Below are 14593 nucleotides of genomic sequence, written 5' to 3' on the forward strand. Positions count from 1 at the left end.
CCCAGTGCAAAATGAAAATGTAGTGCAGGCCCCATGTTTATAAATTCTTAATGATTTCAAGATGGAAACAGCAGAATGTTAAACCAAGCACATTTGTCCTCTGCAACTACACAGGTTAACAACCCAAGAAACTGCCCTAGTTGACAGATTATAATAATATTGGCAGACAAGAAAGTCTGTGTGTTCCTGGCATTTTCAACAATGTTCAGCTCAATTCCTCACTTATGAAGTTTAGAAAAAGAAATACCCAGCAGGCTGGTCCTCTCTCCTTTGTAAAGTTGAGCTATGTTCCCTGTAATTTACACTGGCTTGGGTTTTTTGGTTTGTTTTGCCCAAGACCCTGAACGTCTTTGCATTATGGTTTCTTGGTTTAATTCTTTTTTGTTGTTTGTTTTGTGAGACAGGGTCTCGCCCTGTCACCCAGGCTGGAGTGAAATGGTGCTATCATAGCTCACCGCAGCCTTGACTTCCTCGGCTCAAGTCATCTTCCTGCCTCAACCTCCTAAGTAGCTGAGACTACAGGTGTGTGACACCATGCCCGGCTAATTAAAAAAAAAAATTTTGTAGGGATGAGGTCTTGCTTTGTTGCCCAGGCTGGTCTCAAACTCTCAGGCTCAAGTGATCCTCCCACCTCAGCATCCTAACGTGGTGGGATTGCAGGTGTGAGCCATTGTGCCACTGGGCTGTGCCACCACTCCAGGTTTAATTCTTTTGTCTGCCTGCTCTCATCCTTTCTGTTAGAAATTTGAATGTGCGTTGCGTTCTTTCATTCCTACATTCTTTCTTCTTTGCATTTGTTGTCCTTTAACTCATTTATATTGTCTTTAAAAAAGACTGTCCTTCTATGATCATTTTAGTTTTCTTTGGATACATTCCAATTTTCATTTGTTCCTCAGCAAAAAAAAAAAAAAAAAAAAAAAAAAAAAATGTTTAAAAATGAAGTGTGGTGTTCCAGGAGCCACAGATGTGAAGGCAGAGCTTAGGCTGCCTTGATCTTAGGAGACCCAGCTTATCAGTGGATGGTTTGCTAACTCCCCCAGCAGCTGTTATGCTCTAAATTAGACCCACTCTTTTCTCATGGTTGGCTTCTGAGACAGTGTACTTGGCATTTCCTTTTTCAAGCTATTCCTACATCCATTTAGTATCAGCTTCCTATGTATAGTTTCACTTCTAATTATTTTAGCACTTACCATTAGTTGACTTTTGATTGATTTTTGACTATTTCTTTATTTTCTTTGGTTCCATATCAACTTATTCTTTGGTTTTAATTTTTGACCTAGGAAAAGAAAGTCTACCCATATTGGATCAGATATTTATTTAGCTCAGGATTCTGCTTTTGGCACTCAAGGATATTTTATGGATGAATATGGTGATTTTCCATAGTTCTTCTGAGTGATTAGAAATTAAAGGCCAGGTGCAGTGGCTCACACCTGTAATCCAGCACTTTGGGAGGCGGAGGTGGGAGGATCACGAGGTCAGGAGTTCTAGACCAGTCTGGCCAATATGGTGAAACCCCATTTCTACTAAAAATATAAAAATTAGCCAGCCATGGTAGTGCATGCCTGCAGTCCTAGCTACTCAGGAGGCTGAAACAGAAGAATCACTTGAACCCAGGAGGCAGAGGTTGCAGTGAGCTGAGATCATGCCACTGTACTCCAGCCTGGGTGACAGAGTGAGATGGTGTCTCAAAAAAAAAAAAAAAAATTAAAAGCACGTTATGGATCTGTAGCATATGATATTAAATTCTTCTTCATAGCTGCTTATTTATGTATTTTATTATAATGTTTGACTTTCTGACTTCCCTCTCTTTCCCTTCTCTTCTCTATTGCATCAATCCATAATTTCTGAAGCAGGTTTTGTGCCTTCAAGACTATTGCCTGGGATGGGGTAATCAAACTAAACAAAGCACTGGAAAATCTATATCTATGAAGGAACAGAATTGTTGTTTATTCCTTGTAAAAAAAAATCGCAACCTCAAAATCTACTAAAATAATGGGTCTTGCTTCACAGACTTGTTGGAAGAGAAAAGATATCTTTTCTCAATCTGAATGACTGCCATAGACAGATGTGGATATGAATTTATTGTGCTTAATATGAACAGGACAATTCTGATGTCACCCACTTGTGTCTAGATCTTAATGTTCTCAACACTAAATGAACATAAGAATGGAAAAGTCCTAACAATGAAAGTAGATCTCTGCAGTTCAACTATACTGTCTTTCTGGTAATGGTAATATTGCTGAAGTCTTTGGTATTAAAAATTGCACAATTTTTTAATTGATTAAAGATGTTTGAACAGCTCATTCTCTTAAAAGTAACTTTTAAAAGTGATCTATGTAACAGCTAATGTATTCTAAATTCTAAAATGGATTTAGAGTAAAGAGCGGAGAATTTTTCCACTAGGTGGTAGGATTTTGCCATGGTCATGTCTCAAAATGTTGAGAGGAGGAAAAGTAACTTATGAGTAGAATTAAGATAGAAAGTGACTATAATAACACCAGACATTGATAAAACAGATTTTTTTTTTCTTGGCACAAACACAGAAATTCACTCCTAATATATACTTCAAGTAGGCTGAAAAAAATCCAAGGATTTTTAATTTTCAGGAAAAAACTGGGCATTAAAAGAAGACTTTTAAAGACCTTAGTTTGTATTTTATACCCTTTTATACTTGTTGGATTTTTTATTATGTACAAGTTTTGCAGATTCAGAAAAATCAGTATGGAACTTCTGTGAGACCCCAGTTCTCTCTGCTTATAGAATGTCTTCTAGCAAGTATGTCATACCTGCATTTGTCAGATTTTTTTTTTTTATTAACTTCCTTTTTATGTTAGTGCCTTTGTGGAAAAAAAAATCTCAGAACTGAAGAGAGGAAAATCTCAAAAGGTATTTTTTATTGTCAAAACAGTTTATTGAATTTCTAGTTGCTTCTAAGGACATTTTCATTCCAATGCTCAGCCTTTCTTGTTGATTTAAATGTGATTTTATTGCTAGCAATACTTATTTTATATATCATAAAATATGCTTCAATTCATTTGCCCTAGTTCTAAGCAGGAAATAAGATTAAATAATATTCCTTGTTCTTTAGGTTTTTACTTCAGTTACGAATTAAAGTGTTTATATTTCCATCTAGTTTCTCTGAATAAAACCTTGACTCCTACACTAAACTCCTTTAATTTTTCCTCATCCAGTAAATGAATCTTCCGGATCCTTTCATCATTGCCCTGTGTGACACCCTGGCCGTTTTTCCCTACATCTTTTGAGCTCCACAAAGGTCTCTGTAGAAAAGAGGATTTAGCTCTAGCCTCAATAGATTTGGGTCAGGCTCTATGATTAATATTTAATTTTAGGCCTTAGATAAAGGTCGGCCAGACGTTGTTTCTCTCTTTGAGTCCCTTTGTGTCTAAACTCACAGTATAATTTGCCATGTAGAGCCATAGCTCTGACCTTGTAACCTTTCTGCTATCTGGGTCTTTCTTCCAGTACACAGCTTGTCTTTCTTTCATGAAAAATTCACAAATTGAAACCTGGTTTTGTAGTGAAACTGGGCTTAAGCTCTTGTTAACCCTCACGCTGACCCAAGGTACTTTCATACATGAAGATGATACACCCGTTCTCTGGGGTGCATTTCTGGGCTGCTTTCCCCTGTTGTGGCAACGCTTTTGGCAATCTTTCTAATGCTCCTGTGGTACTCCGTCACTGGTAATTTGCTAGGCAACTATTATTTACTGCCTATTTTGTGCCAGGCCCTGTGCAGAGTGCTGGGGATTATACAGGTACATAAGGCAAATGTGGTCTCTGCCTTTATAGACTTCATAGTTAGTGTGGGATAGAGATCAGCAAGGCAGCAATGATAATTCAGTGTGGAAATTTAGGATGGGAATGGTACAGGATGCTCTGGGAATCCAGAGAAAAGGAGTCTAATCCAGGCCTGGGTGGTAAGGGAAAGCATACCAGTTACTAGTGCTAGGCAACACATTTCCCCAGAAGTTACTGGCATAATACCACCAATTGACTACACTTACGGAATTTGTGAGTCAGGAATTTGGGATGTGGTTAGTGGAGCAGTTCTTCTGTTCTAAACTATCTGGGACCTCATCCAGGAAGACTTGAATGGCCTGGGGCTGGCATCATGGGATGTGTCTTCATTCACATATCTGGCTCCTGGGCAGGACCCACATATGACCTCTCTATGAGACCTGGATTTTCTCACAACATGACAGCCTTGAAATAGTTGGATTCCCTACATGGGAAGCTCAGAGCTCCAAAGAGCATGCAGAATGAGAGATACTGTAATGGCCATCTTTAGAAAACCCAATATGTACAGAATACTTCCCAGAAGAATTGAACGTTCAGCAAACCTAATAAATGTATAGAAATTAGCTGAGCAGAGAGGAGGGAATAGTGTTTCAGGTAGAAAGAACAGAATTAGTAAGAACCTGGAGTTAAGAAATAAAGTGCAGTGACTTTGAGGAAGTGATGAAGTTCATAATAATTGGGGCATAAGGTAGGAGGAGGAAGTGGTGCCTGATCAGGCTGGACACGGAGGTGTCGATGGTGTGTAGGAGGCAGGTCCCACAGGACAGTGGGAAATTATTAAAAGGCTTTAAGAGAAAACAACAAAGTAATACTTGTGCTTTTAAAAAAATCACTCTGGTGGCACTGTGGAGAATTAGAAGGGCTAAAAGGTGAGGCAGAAAGACCAGCAGACAGGAAGTTGAAAGCCACGTCAGTTAGCAGAAAGCTATAAGGCAGTTTTCAGATGATGATAACCTGTGGGAGCAGTAGGACTGGGAAAAGAGAAGATATTTAGAGGCTCAACTGGCGTGGGTGATAATTAGATGAGTGGGTGAGGGAGAAGGAGGAGTCACACATGGTTCTCAGTTTTCTTTGGCTTGGGCCACTGGGTAGGTGAGAGTGCTGTTCACCGAGATGGGGGAATACTGAAAAGAAGCAGACTTTGTGGGTGAGGAAGTTGATAAATTCCAGTCTGAGGTTGAGCAAATTCTGAGACAAACAGCAAACGTCCAGTGGGCAGTTGAATATATGGGTCTAAAGTTTCCAATCTGTTTATTGAATACATGCTTAATGTGACAGTTCATATATAAAACTGGTAATATGAGGAAGTACAAATTCGACCAGCCAGCATGAACCCAGCCAAGTTCTGTCTTGGTTAAATTTCACGGTGGTAAAATTTCTTTTCCTGATTTCCTAACAGTGTTAATTTGCATACTTCTATAAGTTTTTTGATCAAATAGCAAATTACATATTTCACTTGCCACTTGGTCTTGGCTAGACATATGACTAATTGATTAATTCAAAAAGAAATTAGCTAGGCATGGTGGCTCACACTTGCAGTCCCAGCACTTTGGGAAGCCAAGCCAGGAGGATTGCTTTAGGCCAGGAGTTTGACACCAGCTTGGGCAACATGATGAAACCCTGTCTCTACAAAAAATTATAAAAAATTAGCTGGGTGTGGTGCCCTGCGCCTGTGGTCCCAGTTACTCAGCAGGCTGAGGTGAGAGGATTGCTTGAACCAGAGAGCTTCAGGCTGCACTGTGCTGTGATTGTGCCACTGTACTCCAGCCTGGGCAACAGACTGAGACCCTGCATCACACACACACACACACACACACACACACACACACACACACACGTATGTCACCTACTGTGTCACAGGTGCTGGGGATTAAAAAAACCTGACTATGATATAGTCCCTATTCTTAGTTTTTGTGGAGGAGAAATTTAAGAATTTTTCTCTTTAGACTGTCATGTCAATCAACCCTTGTGTGCCAGTTCACTGTAGGGTCTAGCAAGGGTGGGTGTCAAGTTAGGAGATAATCCACAAAAACACCCTTACTGCTGAAACCAATTGCAGATTCTGGGTGGGAGAAGGCAAGTGCACACTTAGGTTTGATAATTTGCTGGAAGTACTTACAGATCTCGCTTACAGCTGTTATACTCACTATTATAGCTTATTACAGTGGAAGGACACAGATTAATATCAGCCAAGGAAGGGACACATGGGTCTGAGTCCAGGGGAGTTCCAAACATGGAGTTTCCAGTTGTCCTCACCCAGTGGAATCATTTGCCACCCAGTAAAGCTTAGCTAAGCCTTGGTGTCCAGAGCTTTGACTGGGACTTGATCATGTAGACATAGTTGATTGCTGCAAATCTGCCTTTAGTCTCTAGCTTCTCTGGAGGTTAAACTGATATCACATGGCCCAAAGTCCCCATCATAAATCACAATAATAGATTATCTGGTGTGGCCCAAAGCCCCTAGGTAAACAAAGACACTCTTACGAGGTAGGATATTACCAAAGGCCTAGAGATCAGCTCGCAAAGCCAAGGGCGAAGGCCTGATTTCTCCCTGGGTAAGGTTAATTCTTATTTATTTTTAACTTTTTTGGTACCCATATCCTTTGATTTTTAAATTGATACATAATATTTGTACATTTTAATGGGATACATGTGTTTTTGTTACATGCATAGAATGTGTAATCATTATGTCAGTATGTTTAACATATCCTTTACCTCTTCATTTCTATGAGTTGAGAACATTTCAAGTCCTCTTTTCTAGCTATGTTGAAATATATAACATGTTGTTAACTATAGTCACCCTATTCTATTGTGAACATTAGAACTATTCTTTCTATGTTTGTACCCATACCAACTCTTCTTCATCTTATTCCCCAGACCCTTTGCAGCCTCTGCTATCTATAATTTTACTCTCTACCTCCATGAGATCCACTTTTTTAAAAAGCTCCCACAAATGAGTGAGGACATGCAAGTTTGTCTTTCTGTGCCTGGATTATTTTACTTCACATAATAACCTTCAGTTTCATCCATGTTGCTGCAAAAGACATTCTTTTTTATGGTCAAGTAGTATCTGTAAATTGCTTTGGGCAGTATTGTCACATTATAACAATATTAATTTTTCTGATCCATGAGCACGGGGTGTCTTTCAATTTGTATTCTCTTCAATTTATTTCATCATCGTTTGTAGTTTCCCTTGCAGAGGTCTTTTATCTCCTTGACTAAATGCGTGTTTAGGTATGTTTTTGGAAACTATTGTATATGAGTTTGTCTTCTTGATTTCTTTTTCAGGTATTTCATCACTGGTATATGGAAATGTTACTGATATTCGTATGTTGATTTTGTAGCTGCAACATTACTGAGTTTATTTATCAAATTTAAGAGTTTTTGGTGGTATCTTTAGGTTTTTCTAGATATAAGATCATGTCATCTGCAAAGAGAGACAATTTGACTTTTTCTTTTCTAATTTGGATGTCTTTTGTCTCTTCCTCTTGCTTGATTGCTGTGGCTAGGACTTCTAGTACTATGTTGAATAACAGTGGTGAAAATGGGCATCCTTGTCTTGTTCCAGGGCTTAGGAAAATGGTTTTCAGCTTTTCCCCATTGAGTATGATGTTAGCTGTTGGTGTGTCATCTATGGCCTTTATTATTTTGAGATATATTCCTTCTATTCCTTGTTTATTGAGGATTTTTTTTCTTTATCATGAAGCGTTGTTAAGTTTTATCAAATGCTTTTTCTGCATCTATTGAGATTATCATATGGTTTTTGTCTTTCATTTCGTTGATGTGATGTATCATGTTTGTTTATTTGTGTATGTTTAAGCATCCTTGGGATAAATCTTATTTGATCTATCTTTTTGATATGGATTCACTTTGCTAGTATTTGTTGAGAGTTTTTATCTAAGTTCATCAGGGATATTGACCTACAGCTTTCTTTTTTTATTGTGTGATTGTCTGGTTTTTGTGTCAGGGTAATTCTTGTAGAATGCGTTAGGGAGAATTCTCTCATTTTCAGTTTTTTAAAAAAGTAATTTGAGGAGAATTGACGTGATTACATAATTCTTCTTTATAAGTTTGGTAGAATTTGGCAGTGAAGCCATCTAATCCTGAGCTTTTTTTCATTGAGAGACCTTGTTACTGAATTAATTTCATTACTCATTATTGATCTGTTCTGGTTTTCTATTTCTTCCTGATTCAGTCTTTCATTGAGAGACCTTGTTACTGAATTAATTTCATTACTTATTATTGATCTGTTCAGGTTTTCTATTTCTTCCTGATTCAGGTAGGTTATATGTGTCCAGGAATTTATTCATTTCCTATACATTTTTCTAGTTTGTTAGTGTATACTTCACAATAGTATCTGATGACATTTTATATTTCTGTGGTGTCAGTTGTAATATCTTCTTTTCCATTTCTGATTTTGAATTTGGACCTCCTCTCTTTTTCTTGGTTAATCTAGCAAGAGGTTAGTCAATTTTGTTTCTCTTTCCATAAATCAACTTTTCATTTCATTGACCCTTTGTATTTTTTTAAGTCTCGCTTTTGTTTGATTCTGCTTTGACTATTTCATTCTATTTTCTTCTGATCTTAAGGTTTCTGCTGAAAAATATGCTGTTAGTCTGATGGAAGTTGCCTTATATATTGACTAGATGCTCTTCTATTACTGTTTTAAAAATTCTTTTTCTTTGCCTTTTGGAATCTTGATTATAACGTGCTGTGGAGAGAACTTTTTTGGATTGTATCCGGTTGAGGAATTTCTGTGCTTCCTGTATCTGGATGTCTAAATCTCTTGGTAGACTTGGAAAGTTTTCAGTGTTATTTTTGTTAAATAGGTTTTCTATGTCTTTGTTCTCTTAATCTTTTGAAGCATCCAGAATTTGCAGTTTTGGTCATTTTATGGTGTCCCATATGTCACATAGGCTTTATTTCTTTTTAATTTTATTTTTCTGTTGTCTGACTAGGTTATTGCAAAAGACCTGCCTTTAAGTTCTGAAATTCTTTCTTCGGCTGGATCTAGTCTTTTGTTGAATGAATATATTTTTTAATTCATTCAATGAATTCTTCAGGTCCAGGATTTTTTATTATTTTCTATTATAGCATTATCTTATCTATTGTTGAATCTCTTAAATAAATTTTTTATTTCATTTATCGAATTCTTTAATTCCAGGATTTCTGTTCATTTCTTTTTTATGATATCTATCTCTCTGGTGAATTTCTCCTTCATATCCTGAATTATTTTTCTGATTTTTTTAAATATTATTTATCTGTGTTCTCTTGTGTTTCATTAAACTTCTTTTTTTTTTTCTTTTACAATTATACATTAAGTTCTGGGGTACATGTGCAGAACATGCAGGTTTGTTGCATAGTTATACATGTGCTATGATGGTTTGCTGTACCTATCAACCTGTCGTCTACATTAGGTATTTCTCCTAATGCTATCCTTCCCCTAGCACCCCACTCCCTGACAGACCCCGGTGTGTGATGTTCCCCTCCCTGTGTCCATGTGCTCTCCCTGTTCAACTCCATTTATGAGTAAGAAAATGCAGTGTCTGTTTTTCTTTCTTCTGTTAGTTTGCTGAGAATGATGATTTCCAGCTTCATCCATGTCCCCGCAAAGGACATGAACTCATCCTTTTTTATGGCTGCATAGTATTTCATGGTGTATATGTGCCACATTTTCTTTATCTGGTCTATCATTGATGGACATTTGGGTTGGTTCCAAGTCTTTGCTATTGTGAAAAGTGTCACGATAAACATATGTGTGCATGTGTCTTTATAGTAGAATAATTTATAATCCTTTGGGTGTATATCCAGTAATGGGATTGCTGGGTCAAATAATATTTCTGATGCTAGGGGTATTGGGAAAACTGAAACACCAGTTGAGGAATCACCACACTGTCTTCCACAATGGTTGAACTAATTTACACTCCCACCAACAATGTAAAAATGTTCTTATTTCTCCACATCCTCTCCAGCATCTGTTGTTTCCTGACTTTTTAATAATTGCCATTCTAACTGGTGTGAGATGGTATCTCATTGTGATTTTGATTTGCATTTCTCTAATGACCAGTGATGATGAGCTTTTTTTACATTTTTGTTGGCTGGATAAATATCTTCATTTGAGAAGTGTCTGTTCATATTCTTTTCCCACTTTTTAATGGGGTTGTTTATTTTTCTCTTGTAAATTTGTTTAAGTTTTTTGTAGATTCTGGATATTAGCCCTTTGTCAGATGGATAGTTTGAAAAGAATTTCTCCCATTCTGTAGGTTGCCTGTTCACTCTGATGATAGTTTCTTTTGCTGTGCAGAGCTCTGGAGTTTAATTAGATCCCATTTGTCAATTTTGGCTTCTGTTGCCATTGCTTTTGGTGTTTTAGTCATGAAGTCTTTGCCCATATCTATGTCCTGAATGGTATTGCCTCAGTTTTCTTCTAGGGTTTTTATGGTTTTAGGTCTTGTGTTTAAGTCTTTAATCCATCTGGAGTTAATTTTTGTATAAGGTGTAAGGAAGTGGTCCAGTTTCAGCTTTCTGCATATGACTATCCAGCTTTCCCAACACCATTTATTAAATAGGAATCCTTTCCCCATTGTTTGTATTTGTCAGGTTTGTCAAAGATCAGATGGTTGTGTGGTGTTATTTCTGAGGACTCTGTTCTGTTCTATTGGTCTATATATCTGTTTTGATACAAGTACCATGTTGTTTTGTTTACTGTAGCCTTGTAGTATAGTTTGAAATCAGGTAGCATAATGCCTCCAGCTTTGTTATTTTTGCTTAGGATTGCCTTGGCTATACAAGCTCTTTTTTGGTTCCATATGAAATTTAAAGTAGTTTTTTTTCTAATTCTGTGAAGAAAGTCAATGGTAGCTTGAGGGGGAAAGCATTGAATCTGTAAATTACTTTGGGAAGTATGGCCATTTTCATGATATTGATTCTTCCTAACCATGAGCATGGAATGTCTTTCCATTTGTTTGCATTCTTTCTTATTTCCTTGAGCAGTGGTTTGTAGTTCTTCCTGAAGAGGTCCTTCACATCCCTTGTAAGCTGTATTCCTAGGTATTTTATTCTCTTTGTAGCAATTGTGAATGGGTGTTCACTCATGATTTGGCTCTCTGTTTGCCTACTATTGGTGTATAGGAATGTGTATGATTTTTGCACATTGATTTTGTATCCCGAGACTGCTTAAAGTTGCTTATTTGCTTAAGGGGATTTTGGGCGGAGACAATGGGGTTTTCTAAATATACAATCATGTCATCTGCAAATAGAGACAATTTGACTTCCTCTCTTCCTATTTGAATATCTTTATTTCTTTCTCTTGCCTGATTGCCCTGGCCAGAGCTTCCAATACTATGTTGAATAGGAGTGGAGAGAGAGGGCATCCTTGTCTTGTGCTGGTTTTCAAAGGAATGCTTCTAGCTTTTCCCATTCAGTATGATATTGGCTGTGGGCTTGTCATAAATAGCACTTGTTATTTTGAGGTATGTTCCATCAATACCTAGTTTCTTGAGAGTTTTTAGTATGAAGGAGTGTTGAATTTTATCAAAGACATTTTCTGCATCTATTGAGATAATCATGTGGTTTTTGTCATTGGTTCTGTTTATGTGATGGATTATGTTTATTGATTTGTATATGTTGAACCAGCCTTGCATCTCAGGATGAAGCCAACTTGATCATGGTGGATTAGCTTGTTGATGTGCTGCTGGATTTGGTTTGCCAGTATTTTACTGAGGATTTTTGCATCATGGTCATCAGGGATATTGGCCTGATATCTTTTTTGTTGTTGTTGTGACTCTGCCAGGTTTTGTTATCAGGATGATGCTGGCCTCATAAAATGAGTTAGGGAGGAGTCTCTCATTTTCTATTGTTTGGAATAGTTTCAGAAGGAATGTTACCAGCTCCTCTTTGTACCTCTTGTAGAATTTAGCTGTGAATCTATCTAGTCCTGGGCTTTTTTTTAGGTTGATAGGCTATTAAATACTGCCTCAATGTCAGAACTTGTTATTGGCCTATTCAGGAATTCGACTTCTTCCTGGTTTAGTCTTGGGAGGGTGTATATGTCCAGGAATTTATCTATTTATTCTAGATTTTCTAGGTTATTTGCATAGAGGTGTTTATAATATTCTTTGATGGTAGTTTTATTTCTGTGGGATCAGTAGTGATATACCCTTTATCATTTTCTATTGTGTCTATTTGATTCTTCTCTCTTTTCTTCTTTATTAGTCTGGCTAGTGGTCTATTTTGTTATACTTTTCAAAAAACCAGCTTCTGGATTCGTTGATTTTTTTGAAGGGCTTTTTATATCTCTATCTCTTTCAGTTCTGCTCTGATCATAGTTATTTCTTGTCTTCTGCTAGCTTTTGAATATTTTTGCTTTCGCTTCTCTAGTTCTTTTAATTGTGATGTTAGGGTGTTGATTTTACATCTTTTCTGCTTTCTTTTGTGAGCATTTAGTGCTATAAGTTTTCCTCCAAACACTGCTTTGGTTGTGTGCTAGAGATTCTGGTATGTTGTGTCTTTGTTCTTATTGCTTTCAAATAACATATTTATTTCTGCCTTCATTTCATTATTTACACAGTAGTCATTCAGAAGCAGGTTGTTTAGTTTCCATGAAGTTGTATGGTTTTGAGTGAGTTTCTTAATCCTGAGTTCTAATTTGATTGCACTGTGGTCTGAGAGACTTTTTGTCATGATTTCCATTCTTTTGCATTTGCTGAGGAGTGTTTTACTCCCAATTATGTAGTCAATTTTAGAATAAATATAATGTGGTATCAAGAAGAATGTATATTCTGTTGATTTGGGGTGGAGAGTTCTGTAGATGTCTTTTAGGTCTGCTTGGTCCAGAGCTGAGTTCAAGTCCTGAATGTCCTTGTTAATTTTCTGTCTTGTTGATCTGCCTAATATTGACAGTGGGGTGTTAAAGTCTCCCACTATTATTGTGTGGGAGTCTAAGTCTCTTTTTAGGTCTTAAGAACTTGCTATATGAATCTGCGTGCTCCTATATTGGGTACATATATGTTTAGGATTGTTAGCTCTTTTTGTTGCATTTATTCATTTACCATTATGTAATACCATTCATTGTCTCTTTTAATCATTGTTGGTTTCAAGTCTGTTTTATCAGAGACTAGGATTGCAACCCCTGCTTTTTTTTTTGTTTTCCATTCGCTTGTTAAATGTTTCTTCATCCCTTTCTTTTGAGCCTATATGTGTCTTTGTATGTCAGATGGATCTCCTGAATACAGCACACAGATGGATCTTGCCTCTTTATCCAATTTGCCAGTCTGTGTCTTTTAATTGGGGCATTTAGCCCACCTACATTTAAGGTTAACATTGTAATATATGAATTTGAACCTGTCATTATGATGCTAGCTGGTTATTTTGCTCATTAGTTGATGCAGTTTTTTCATAGTGTCAATGGTCTTTACAATTTGGTATGTTTTTGCAGTGGCTAGTACCGGTTTTTCCCTTCCATGTTTAATGCTTTTATCAGGAACTCTTATAAGGCAGGCCTGGTGGTGACAAAATCTCTCAGTATTTGCTTGTCTGTAAATGATTTTACTTCTCTTTCGCTTATGAAGCTTAGTTTGGCTAGATATGAAATTTTGGGTTGAAAATTCTTTTTTTTATTTTTATTTTTTATTTATTTTTTTATTTTTTATGGTGAAAATATATACATATATTTAGAATTAGCCAGCTGGACTCAGTTTAGATGATCCCAATTTTGTTGGCAACATCCAAAGCATCGTAATCAGGAGCCAGTCGAACATATGCCTTCTTCTCTCCATCAGGCCAAATCAGGGTGTTGACCTTGGCCACATCAATGTCATAGAGCTTCTTCACAGCCTGTTTGATCTGGTGCTTGTTGGCTTTAACATCCACAATGAACACAAGTGTGTTGTTGTCTTCTGTCTTCTTCATGGCAGACTCAGTGGTCAGCGGAAACTTGATGATAGCATAGTGGTCCAGTTTGTTTCTCCTGGGGGTGCTCTTCCGAGGATATTTGGGCTGCCTCCGGAGTCGCAGTGTCTTGGGCCGCCAGAAGGTGGGTGACGTGCGGATCTTCTTTTTTTTGTGGCTGTGGACACCTTTCAACACTGCCTTCCTGGCCTTTAAAGCCTTCGCTTTGGCTTTGGCTTTAGGAGGGGCAGGAGCTTCCTTCTTCGCTTTTGGCGCCATCTTGTGAAAAGGGTCCGACAATTCTTTAAGAATGTTGAATATTGGCCCCACTCTCTTCTGGCTTGTAGTGTTTTTGCAGAGAGATCCACTGTTAGTCTGACGGGCTTCCCTTTGTGGGTAACCCCACCTTTCTCTCTGGCTGCCCTTAACATTTTTTCCTTCATTTCAACCTTAGTGAATCTATCAATTATGTGTCTTGGGGTTGCTCTTTTTGAGCAGTATCTTTGTGGAATTTTCTGTATTTCCTGGATTTGAATGTTGTCCTGTCTTGCTACATTGGGGTTCTCCAGGATAGTATCCTGAAGTTGGATAGTTTTCCAGCTTGGTTTCATTCTCCCCATCACTTTCAGGTACACCAATCAAATGTAGGTTTGTTTTTTTCATGTAGTCCCATATTTCTTGGAGGCTTTGTTCATTTCTTTTCATTCTTTTTTCTCTAATTTTGTCTTCATGCTTTGTTTCATTAAGTTGATCTTCAATCACTGATATCCTTTCTTCCACTTGATCAATTTAGCTATTGATACTTGTATATGCTTCACAAAGTTCTCATGCTGTGTTTTTCAGCTCCATCAGGTCATTTATATTCTTCTCTAAACTGGTAATTCTA

General features: G+C 37.4%; 1 protein-coding gene across 1 annotated transcript; it reads right to left on the reverse strand.

The window, feature by feature from the left end:
* Positions 1-13515: 13515 nt before the first annotated feature.
* On the reverse strand, positions 13516-13986 carry LOC108308950 (60S ribosomal protein L23a-like). Its single transcript, XM_037740797.1, has one exon. It carries the CDS (start codon positions 13984-13986, stop codon positions 13516-13518), a length of 471 nt encoding a protein of 156 aa, XP_037596725.1.
* Between the last annotated feature and the right edge of the window lie 607 nt (positions 13987-14593).

Source organism: Cebus imitator, unplaced genomic scaffold, assembly GCF_001604975.1.
Source record: "Cebus imitator isolate Cc_AM_T3 unplaced genomic scaffold, Cebus_imitator-1.0 Scaffold90, whole genome shotgun sequence".
In the NCBI taxonomy this organism is placed as follows: Eukaryota; Metazoa; Chordata; class Mammalia; order Primates; family Cebidae; genus Cebus; species Cebus imitator.